General features: G+C 42.1%; 1 protein-coding gene across 1 annotated transcript in view; it reads left to right on the top strand.

Annotated features, from left to right (window-relative positions):
- tacr3a (tachykinin receptor 3a) overlaps nt 1–4,901 on the top strand; it is a 28,979-nt gene extending 24,078 nt beyond the window's left edge. The window contains exons 4-5 of the mRNA XM_030093969.1: nt 2,141–2,337; nt 4,189–4,901. Coding sequence (XP_029949829.1) covers nt 2,141–2,337; nt 4,189–4,513 — 522 coding nt within the window. The 3' untranslated portion in view covers nt 4,514–4,901. The remainder of the gene's footprint in view (nt 1–2,140; nt 2,338–4,188) is intronic.
- The last annotated feature ends 7,205 nt before the right edge of the window (nt 4,902–12,106 follow it).

Raw genomic sequence — 12,106 nt, 5'->3', positions numbered from 1 at the left:
CTGTGCTGTGTCATGTCGTGTGACTGCTCACAGCACTGCGGCTTGTCTCTGAGGAGCCACGCATCTGCATAGATTTTTGTACCTTCAACATGCAGCTCACTGAAGACTGACACGAAACAGATACTTTTATCACAGTCATGTCAGATGTTTATGCTCACTTTCTTTTAATGAAATTATTGCAAACACAATGATTGAAGGGTTTTTTTTTTATTATTATTGGTATACCAGTACAATGTCAGATGATATGGTACAACATTCCATAAAGTAATATAAATTAGGATGGAAATAATATAAGTAGCCAAAACAAAAAAAAAACAGTATACGCAGTTTTTACAATAATAAATAGATAAATAAGTGTTTCATGTTTCGGTATGAGATGTGCAGAGCTACAGGGTACCAACAGAGTTCAACAGTTTGGCCTCAGTCTAATGGTCCTGCTCTTGATGCTGCGCAGCCTCCTGCCTGAGGGGAGGGGGGCAAAAAGAGAGAGTGAGAACAGTCCTTCAAGACGCAGAGTGGCCTCTTCCTGCCTCTGCTGGAGTAAATGGAGGGCAGCCTTCACCACCCTCTGCAGAGCTTTCCTCGCTCCTCAGCACACCTGTAGATACTGCCCTCAAGTCCAGCGTGCCTTTAGCTTCCACAGGAAGTAGAGGTGCTGATGGGCCTTATTGATTAGGAAGGAAATGATGTAGGTGCAGGGTGAGGGGTACGGTCCAGTCAGTCCAGTGCTGAGGGTGATTGGGGAGGATGGCTGTGTGGCCCACTGATGAAAAGGCATCAGTGGTTTTTTTTCCTGTAGGTGTACTGATGGATGTCTGCAGGAACGTCGATGGACTCTTCTTCCATATGGGCCATGGCCAGCCTCTCAAAGCACTTCATGATCATCAGGGTGACTGCTGCCGGCCCAGGGTCATGCATGCCTGTCACTGCGGCGCTCCTGGGGATGGGGATGATGGTAGCAGACTTGAGGCAGGTTGGACCAGCTGCCTGTGAGAGGGAGGTGTTGTAGATGTCTGTCAACACCTCAGACAGCTGATGTGAGCAGGCCTTCAGTACCCGCCCAGGGATGTAATCAGAGCCTGCTGTTTTGTGGGGGTTGGTCCTCTCGAGGGTCTTCCTCCCACACTGAGGGGCGCTTGGTGTGGTGATGGGGTGGGTGTGGCGCTGGGTGGTGACGAAGTCCTCAAAGTGGGCATTGAGCGTGTCGAAAGAGTCGGGCAGAAAGGGTTTTTTTTTTTTTTTGACACTAAGTTCAGAGACTCCTTTTTTATTAGCTGCTATATGAGTGTGTTATCTGCAGATATTATCAGCAAAATGATAATTACAATCTCTGTGATCAACGATTAAGTCCAGATTTTAATGTATTATTCAATTTAAGATAATGATGAATCGGATGCTGAATATGTTGCGTTTAAATTGCTTTCATGACCTTAACCTCATTAATTTACATGCAAATTAATTCTTTCTGCTGAACCTATGACTTTCGTCACAGACAACTATCTTTGGACAAAAAAATATATTTGAATTGCTCAATTAATCATGTATTCACTTTCCAACACATCAAATGGCTCCATGTTAACTAAAACAAGATAAATCTAAATAATTTCCTTTTCGTTTTTTTTTTTTTTTTTACTTTTCAAATCAGTGAAATGAGAGAATTCATTTAACCCAGATATAAAGATGAAGAAGCCTGCATTGAAGCGTCGTTCCTCACTGATTCACGTGACTTTTTTTCAGCTTTTTTTTTTTTTTTTATTTCCAGATCCTGATCATATACAGACACTCTGCTTTGACCGTGAAAGGTGTGACTCAATGTTTTCTGGCTCCTGTGTACGTCGTAAAATCTATGCATGGATTTGGGTCTGGCTCATTTCCCCATCAGCAGAACTGGAACATGCTGTTCTTCCCACCATTACATACAGTACATCTGTTTGTTGTAGGTGCTGCCAGGTGCTGCCTAAATGCCGTCATTAGAAAATTCAGTGAAATTACATGAATCATACTTGTCCTGCAAAGCAACCGCCATTCTTCAGATGGTTTCACAGTTGCAGGGAGCAGGATGTCTTTTCTCCTGTTGCGTCAGCGAGGCTCTTTTTTTTTTTTCTCTTTCTCTGATTGTTCCTCGCTCCTTTTGCTGCAGGTGGTGAAGATGATGATCATTGTGGTGGTGACCTTTGCCCTCTGCTGGCTGCCTTACCACATCTACTTCATCGCGATGGGTCTTAACGAGCGCCTGAGCAAGTGGAAGTACATCCAGCAGGTGTACCTGTCAATGATGTGGCTGGCCATGAGCTCCACCATGTACAACCCCATCATCTACTGCTGCCTCAACAGCAGGTAGGCTTCCGACAGCAGCAGATACACAAGTTTACATTGTCTCTGATGGAGAAAAAAGGCTGTGATGATCTGAAATATTATATTTTATCTATTGGCAGACAAAAAGAACAAGCTAATGCAGCAAGATTAGTGGACACAATGACGATAATTACAGGGGGGAAATTACGAGCAGATATTTGGACACCTCTTCTTTTGTTTCAGGAAAACACAAAAAGCCAAGTGAACTTTATTTGGTGAGAGAAACAGGACTTGTTCATAAAGGCAGACTTTTAAATGACTTTTATATTACACTGAAATGAAGACATTTTTTTTCATATCTTTTATGTTTGACAGAATTGTTTCAAGTTCAGACAATTCAAAACAATCTAGTTTGAATGGCCCTTCTCTGTGTCCAGCATTAAAAAACAGCCGAAGGCAAAACCTTGATCTTACTTTTAAAACCAGGAAGGGTGTTGATGTAGCATTCATGAGGCAGATGTGGCCGGGAGGGAGGAAGCCGCTGGGTTTGATTACCATGCAGGGGCAGACTCTGCTTCTCAGTCAATGACATGGAGCTGTTATGAGAAAGGGACAAATGCTATTTATACGCCATGGGAAGCACAAAACAAAAACCACAGAGAAAGAAATAAAACCATCAGGACGGAGGAATCCACTCATTTCACCACGACTCATGCACGGAGAGAAACCGCTAGCCCCCAACGGTTCAAATGTCTGCATTTTGTTTTTGGAGCTAACTACTAACTTAAACATCTGAGGTCAGGAAATACAAAATAAATGTGAGAAAACTGTCTCATGAAGAATTCAAGATGGATAAACTGAAACTGGTTCATCGAGGCAATGAATTAACTTCAACAAATGTTGTACTATTGTCACTTTCTGAAGGTTGCTGTTGCGAATGACCACTTTTCATGCCAGCTCCTTCATATGCGTTCATATCCAAACTTGCTATTTCAAAAATTTCCACAATGTCAGGCACATGTTTGTTAGATGTTGTTTACTTGTTTTCTTCAAATGCAAAGTTCTAAGATTTCTGTTTTCTGTTTTTCTTAAGATCTCAGCTACACTTGCTCCTACATTGTATATTGCAAATTTACCACCATCAGAATGGATTATCTTCCCGTGCACTGTGTATTCATGCTCTGCGTGCCGACCAGTTTGGCCCATAAAGTAGAGCCCCACTTCAGTGGATAGTGTTGACAATGCATCATATTTCACTCCATTATTTCAACATTACATCATGTCTGGTGGGAACAGGCCAGACGTCAAAACAGGTTTTACTCAAAACAAGCAAGTGAACAAACTGCTCTGCTTTTGAAATGCTGCTTGGTGGGAACTCCTGAAATACATGGAATCAAAAGAAAACCACTGTATAGTTGCATATGGCTTCAGTGGACTCAAAGAGAAGAGAGAAAGGGAGAGAGAGAGAGAGAAAGAGAGAGAGAGAGAGAGAGAGAGATATCACTGTCATTTGGAAGTGAAACTCAAAGACACATATAGCAACAAGACACCGTTTAATTGACATGAAACATGGCTTTGGATGATCAATAGCACTGTCACTCTCTGCTGCTTCAAGATAGCAATGCACCAGTGATGTTCCTCTACTCATCTGGTTCCAGGAGAAACACTCATGGATGTACAGATGTGTGTGAGCATATTTTGATGTTCTTCAGTGCGGGTACCAGAGGAGGAAAAGGTGCCTTGTTCTGCCCATAATTAGCAAAAGTTCACACATTGATTTCTGTTGTTCTGTGAGGATTTTGACTGGCTTCAATGCCCATGTCAGTTTTGTATTTTTCATATGATGTGTGTATGTGTGTGTCTCTTCCCTCCATCTTCTTGACACGCCATCAGATTTCGTGCCGGCTTCAAGCGAGCCTTCCGCTGGTGTCCATTCATCAAGGTGTCCAGCTACGATGAGCTGGAGCTCAGATCCACCCGGCTGCACCCGATGCGTCAGAGCAGCATGTACACGCTGTCCCGAATGGACACCACCATGGTGGTGGTGTACGACCCCGCCGAGGGCGACGGCGGTGCCTCGGGAGTGAGGCACTCCCTCCCGGCCAGGAAGAGGAGCTACATGACGTCTCGCCACTCAGAGATCAATGGATGCAGTGAAAGCGTCTCAAAGATGCAAAACAGGGGAGCTCCAAACGCTAAACCTGAGGAATTCTCATAAGCATCTCGCGTCGCAGAGATGCATGCAGCACAAAGCTGCCAAACTTTGCATGAGAAAGGTGTCATATGAGTGTGTCATACGTTGTACATAGAGACATGCACAAGGTGTTTGATCTGCTTTGACATGGAGGCATTACTGAGGAAGAAGTGGACGTTTCACTCTTCCCGGATGTTTGTCCAGTCACTGTCCATCTGTGGAATGAAATACTTCACAGAGCTATTAGTTCTTAGGACAAACTTCATTCTCGATAGCATAGCTAGTGTGTTTACGTTGTCACTCCCAGAGTTCAGTTACGATCTGTCTTCTCAAAAATGAATTAAAAGTTAATTAAAGACCACTTCTATTTCAAATCTAGTTCCTAATCTTATTGAAAATCCCATGTGAGGATGTTAAGATCCAGATGACAGATCTCTGTGGGCAAAATAATCAGTCAGTACTTCATTTGAAGAGTTTTGTTTTTGAACTGCAGTATGCCAGTGACTTCAAAAACACTGATAAAGACATTAAACCAATGCTGTCAGTGCAAGGCGGCAATGTTTTTTCTTTGCCACGTAGGTAGCTTTGCAGAATTGGCTTGTGCTAAACATTTTTAATGTAGTGGTGAGTAATACTTACATGAAACACTGTACAGTGCCATTCTTAGCTTATTACTATTGACCTCTGTGTTGCATAGTGCAGGTAACCAAAACCAAAAAGAAACAGCCAGTGTGTTTGATGCACAGCTGAAGGTTTGTAGGAAAGCAGCAAAGTAGAGGCGAAGGCTTTTTCTCATATTCAAATACTGATTGTCAGTGATGGAAAAGGCAAGAAATAACATCAAAGCCACTTTAAAGCATTTGAGATTTTTTTTTTTCCGAAAAAGTAAATATTTCTGAAAATATAACTGTTTACAGAGTCAAACTTTCATGGGTTTAGTCAGCCCCGGGGGAGAAACCTGAGTATATATGAGAAAGGTGAGACCTCTCTCGCAGAGGAGTCAATCTGAAAACGTGATTGTAATTATGTATGTCATGATTTTCATTTCCCTCTGTAAAGTTTGTGTCGTACAGATGAGGGACGCTGCTTTTATTTCTCCCCCAGAGCGATTTGAGCGGCTGCAGACTCACCAATGGAACAGCGACTGATTGAACTCTGTCTGGCTGCGTATGTGGGTCTGGGTTTGACGTTTTGTTATGTAACTGATGTAAGGAACGTTTCCCTTTGACTGGCCTCAAGCCAGGGGTGAAATCCACTGGATGTTTACAGCTGATCGATGAACAGGATACGAAATGAGCTTTACTGAAGGCAACCAAACACGGGTTAGAATTTCAGTGAATTTAAATAAAAAAAAACTATGTATTAAATAGTCACTTCTGGCTGTAAATGCCTTTCTGTACACGAAGAACGTCTTGATGTGCTACAGCTGCTGGTGTGCATCCGCTGTTTTTGTATGTTGTTACTTTGACATGATTGTGTGTGTATTGAGCACTGAGGTTGCTCCCGGGAAGTAAACCAGCTTGTACTCAACTGGATTCACAGTTTGAACAGTACTGTGTCAAGTAGGACTGAATAAACTGGGGCTGCATTTACAGATATCCCATCTGGACCAGCAACACAGGTGCAGCCGTGAAACAGGAAGAAACTCGTTTATTAACTTGGTTCACAGAAAGCAGTCCTAATTTTTCAGGTTTTGCTATGAAGGAAAGTTGTAATGGGTTTGGTACCAGTGTAAAAATGATAGCCATAAAGACTCACTCCCGTTCGTCCTGATCTCTGCTACCAACAGTTTTGAATGTTAGGAGACTTCATGAAAGTATCTACTCAAGAATGTGAAGAAAAACCCATGCATTTCAGTGTTATGCATTTTCAAGCTGTTACTGACTTCATAACAGTAGGCTATATATTTGTATGTGGTAATCAAGCTACCTTTTACTTTCTATGTAAAAAAAATGTGTGTGTTTGAATGTACTGCACGTGTGCCTCTCTCTGTTAAGTGGTAACTTTGTTGTTGTCTCTCAAATGATATTTGATTTATTTCGGCCTGAGCCTCACATTCTCTCCATTTCTTTCTTTCTTTGGGTTATTGGAGTGGTATCCATTCTTACTGCAACATTTTTTTTGCTAAATATGAAGCATCTCTGTCATTGGTCTTTAGTGAGACTCACAAGAAAAATGACTGAAAATAAGAATTTTAAAGTTATTGATGGCAAATTTCAAATATGTTGTTAACTTGAGGAGTTCCTGAAACACCTTACAGTTGATGTTATGAAATAACTTTAGATATACCGTAAATATCTTATTTTGTGTCCTGAGGCCTCGAAACAGTTTGCTCTTGATACTGCGTTAGTCCTTACAGTAGCTTAATGTGGCTTTATGGCATTAATCTTTTTCAGTATCTCGAGTGTTTACCTGTGAGTTCTTGCAACTTAAGAAGGACAAAACAAAAGAGAAACTGTTATGTTTTGTGTTCGTTGTGAAAAACAATTAAGATTATTGTAATAATTTGTAACATTTCAGTGTTTTACTATTTAAATAGACCTCACTCATCAGGAGATAATCTTTCAGTTATCAGTGTAATCGATACTTGGAATACATTTGCAGTCTTTTATATGTTTCGAGCACTTATACACAAACTTTGTTCTATGTTGACATTATTTTTTAGCAGCACAGATTAATAGAGTGATTTTGTTTCTTTTAAAATTTTTGAGTTGTCCAACACATATTAGACGTCAGACTAAACCTCTTGAACATTGAAAATTAACATTAATTACACGGATCGCCACCAGAGAAGTTTGAAAAATCTAAAATTTAGATGAAAAGAAATGTTGTGGATTATAACAATAATTTGACCTTTAATGAAGTGCCAATATGTGTTGTTTTCTTTTGTCTTGAAAGTGTACCAAATCATGTAATAAACCACTAACAGTGTAGAAACAGGACCAAAACTGACTACTGGGATTTTTTGTTTTCGTCATTTCTGTCAGGAGAGAAATCCAAAGGGATGGATATGGGAGATAATTTTGAACTCCAGGCCAAAATTTATTTTCATTGCAAATCACTAAATATGATTTGTAGAAAGAGCTGAATGTCAGAATGAAGTGAAGAAAAAAGTACAGTAATTCAAGGAAAACTTTGGGATAGTTTTTTTTTTTTTTTTTTTTGTGCAGAATATGTTAAGTTTGACAGTGGGACTGGCATTCCTTTTAGCTTTAAAAAAAAAAAGGACGAATTCTTGTCTCCTCATAGCCTTTGAAATAGTTAATATCTCAACTGTGTTTTTTCCAAGTATCCAAGTACAGCTTGGATATAATGGGTCAATTTGTTGGACAGTTGTCAAAAGGTGACTGAAATACTGATATTTTAGCTTGCAGCTGGTTCACAGAGAACCAGAAACAGCTGCTTTAGCAACCAGCAACACCGCAACACTTGAAAACTATGGATTCAGACTGGGAGTATGTAATTAAGACTTCATAGCCACCTGGTCTATGAAGATCATGAGCAGAAGGGAAGAACCTTGAACAGATCCAACTCTTTGTCGAGCACACGGACACGGCGCTCACACCACAAGTACAAACACCACATAGCAGACATCCCAGAATCCCATCCTGCAGAAGCTCCTCCAGGGACGTCTCAGGAGACACTGTTTTGAGCATTATCCAAACCTACAAAACACATGTACACTGTGCTGCCAGACTCCCGTGCCTGCTCATTACTCTGACGGGGTGAAAAGTTGGGCCTGTGCTCCATGGCGAGGGTGGAACCAGCATCATTCTTCACAGGCTGTTAAAGTGGGGCTGATAACTCCAATGATTGCACCCCAGATGTCTAAAGGTTCAAGAGACCTTCAAAGGTCCCCCACCCCTTCCATCTCCTGTTGATTTTCTCATTTGAAGTCAAGGGTATCCCCTCCTCAGCAAACCTCTCTGACCCCTCCTGAACTGCCAGAAGATGCCCCAGAACCCCTGTAAAGACGTTTGAAGTCTTCCCCATTCCACATATTAGGCAGAAGTGCAGCGGCAACAGATAACTACACTGGGTGGCAATACTGTGAACTGAAGCACAGTGTCAGGTGAGTATTGAAAACTGTGCCTGGTCTAATAAATCTCTATTTCTGCTGCAACAGTCAGATGGTAGGCTCACAAGTTGGCGTAAACAACATGAAAGTATTGATCTTTCCTGTCAAACATGCTGCAACTGCTAGTGTGATGGTGTTTATTTGGTCCACTTTTGACCCCAAATACCTAATAAGTATTGTTTGAACACCAAAGGCAATCTGGAGACTGCAGCTGACGATCCTTTTATGAGCATAGCGTAGTGCTTGATGAAAACTTCCAGGAGAACGCCTCACATCTACTTCCCAAGCTATCCTGGATTCACTGGGATCTGAGCTTTCAGAATCAACTGCAGAATAAATCTAAAAACTAGAAAAGAAAACTCTGTTCTAATGAGACAACCTGGACTCAGTGGGCGCAAACAGTTTCTAACTGGGCATCAATCAAAACAGCTGATCCATTGATTGAATGAGACAGCCCAGATCCAGTGGGTGCAAGGGGTTTCCTTAACCCCAGGCTCCTACCATGTGGAACCGGCTCCCGGTTCTCCTTCACTTCTCTCGTTTCTTTCATGCAATGTTTCATGACTTCATGCCATTGACCATTGTTTCTCTTGTAGTCTATGTACTCTCTGTTTATACATAAAAATGTATGTTGATACAAGAAATAAACAATGTACCTGTCTGTCCTATCTCCTTCTCTTTCTGTCCCCTCACCCCATCCGGAACAACAGAAAGCCTCCACCTCTGAGCCTGGTTCTGCAAAGGTTTCTTCCTGTTAAAAGGGAGTTTTTCCTTTCCACAGTTGCTCATGCTTGCTCATGTGGATCTGTTGGGTTTTCTCTGTAAAATTGTCTAGAAATGACTTGTAATTGCCACTTTATAAATAAAGCTGAACTGAATTGCATTGACTTGCTGAAGTTCAAAAGTCAAAATATTTACGACTTTTGCTTTAGAAATAATGAGATCACAATCTAAAACAAGGACATAGAAATCCCAAGGACACATCAAAATCCCTCGCACTTCCAAGTTGTAAACACTCATCTTAAGGGGCTGTTTTTTGTTGGCTTCAACTTTCTGTGAACAACAAAAGCAAAAAAAAAAAAAAAAAAAAAAAAAAAACCCATTAAAGTCAAAGTTTTTATCAAAACAAGCTTTTATAAAATACCAGCAGCCTTGTGGGATTTGGTAATGCTCCCAAGTTATTACTACCCATTTTTAACTGGAATCTTGGACACATGCAGCCACATTTACACAGGTTTGCAGGTTCTACCCAAGCCGCTGTACAACAGCGTGTCTCTGAAGATCCTCAAGCACAGATGCCAGTGTTCTTCTCTATTGTTTCTTTAGAAAGTTGGAAACACTGAAACTCAGACCGGCGCATTGTCTTAGACAAACACAGGAAGCACACTGACAAATTTACACATTACATGATGTATTTTTCTGCTCTGCCACCTTCCCCGAGCTTGTCGTCAGATGTGTCCCAGACCACCTCGGCAGGACGTTTCAGAGAAAGTGGAAGTGGTTTCAGTGAAAGCACTTTGGTGCCTGTTTACACATGTCATCTGATCAATCCAAAGTGTTCTTGAGCAACACACCGAACCCCAAACTACTCCTAATGAATGGACTCAACAACTATCCATGCAGCCATGTGAGCTGCCTCCAGCAGTGCACAAATGTGTATATGAATGGGTGAATGTGACTAACATTGTAAAGAGCGATGGGGTCTGTTAAGTCAGTGGAAAAAGCATCCTAAGTGAACTCCATTTACTACTTACCATTTGTAGCAAGAATGTCATCAGCAGGGTTATTTTCACAAAAACAAAACAATATCCAGGAAGACAGGAGTATTTCTAATCTGTGCACGGCCTGCTGGTCGCTGTCAGACCACTTGGCAGGTCGGTTGTTTTAGGAACAGCTTGTTACCCTCCAGCGTGATCAGGGGAATAAAAAGCTGTCAATTTGCTAAACTGTTTTACAAACAAAGTGCAGACTTTACGCGCAGTAGTTTGTCTCTGCTATTTCTTGAAGAAAAGATTTCTGTCATTGTTGTCATTGTTTAAAAACACATTGAGTGAAGAGAAGAGATGAACTGTCACAGCAGCTGTGCTCCAGTTTTCTGAAACTGCTGAGCCATTTTTCTCTCTTGTCTTTATATCAATTAACAAACCATCTGATCTGCCACGTGGAGTTCGTTGTCACTTCAATTAAAGAAATCTGTTTTTTTTTTTACTATGTTTCTACAGTTTTATTTCACCTTCAATTACATATATATATATATTTTTTTTTTTGAGTTGTTATTCATTTTAGATAATTAGTCATTAACTCAGATAATAATGCTTCTCATCTGAGGAGATTTGATGTGCTCTGTCATATTCAACAGAAAATGATGTGTGTGAAATTGAACCCTATTCAGACACTGGATTGTGAGCGTTTGCTTTGTGATAGTTCTACAGTTTATTCCTTCACAATTTATAAAAAAAAAAAAAAAAAAAAAAAAAAAAAATCCCAAGGCGTTCCCAGGCCAGCCGAGAGACATAGTCTCTCCAGCGTGTCCTGGGTCTTCCCCGGGGTCTCCTCCCGGTGGGACATGCCCGGAAAACCTCCCCAGGGAGGCGTCCAGGAGGCATCCTGAACAGATGCCCGAGCCACCTCAGCTGGCCCCTCTCGATGTGGAGGAGAAGCGGCTCTACTCTGAGCTCCTCCCTGGTGACTGAGCTCCTCACCCTATCTCTAAGGGAGCGCCCAGCCACCCTACGGAGGAAGCTCATTTCGGCCGCTTGTATCCGGGATCTTGTCCTTTCGGTCATGACCCAAAGTTCATGACCATAGGTGAGGGTGGGAACGTAGATTGACCGGTAAATCGAGAGCTTCGCCTTTCGGCTCAGCTCCCTCTTCACCACAACGGACCGATACAACGACCGCATCACTGCAGACGCTGCACCGATCCGCCTGTCAATCTCACGCTCCATCCGTCCCCCACTCGTGAACAAGACCCCAAGATACTTAAACTCCTCCACCTGGGCTAGGGTCTCTCCACCTACCTGGAGAGGGCAAGCCACCTTGTTCCGGTCGAGGACCATGGCCTCGGATTTGGAGGTGCTGATCCTCATTCCTGTCGCTTCACACTCGGCTGCGAACCGCCCCAGTGCCTTGGGATCCTCCCGGAAGAGCTGGAGGAAGTGTCTGGGGACAGGGAAGTCTGGGCATCCCTGCTGAGACTGCTGCCCCCGCGACCCGGCCCCGGATAAGCGGCTGAAGATGGATGGATGGATGGAAAAAAAAATCTAGTCAGGATGAATGCTACGATATTAAACGGTCACCTCAAGGCTGACATTTTTTTGGACATGAATATGTCCTGTCTGGACTGTGAATCTGAATTAAATCACATTCTAAAAAATGACATGTAATCAGTTTATGTCGAGTGGATGTCAGTGTGTCAGGAAATCTACGACCTGACTTAAGATGACAGGGTGACTTGTAAAATTATACACCATCCCACAGCGACTGTGCCTGATTTCACATCTGAGCTGTAATGTTCTCGTCCAACCCTCATTGCTGAC

The sequence above is a fragment of the Salarias fasciatus genome, chromosome 6 (assembly GCF_902148845.1).
Source record: "Salarias fasciatus chromosome 6, fSalaFa1.1, whole genome shotgun sequence".
Taxonomy (NCBI): Eukaryota; Metazoa; Chordata; class Actinopteri; order Blenniiformes; family Blenniidae; genus Salarias; species Salarias fasciatus.
The sequence above is the reverse complement of the archived record's forward strand: the minus strand, read 5'-3'. Positions and strand labels throughout refer to the sequence as shown.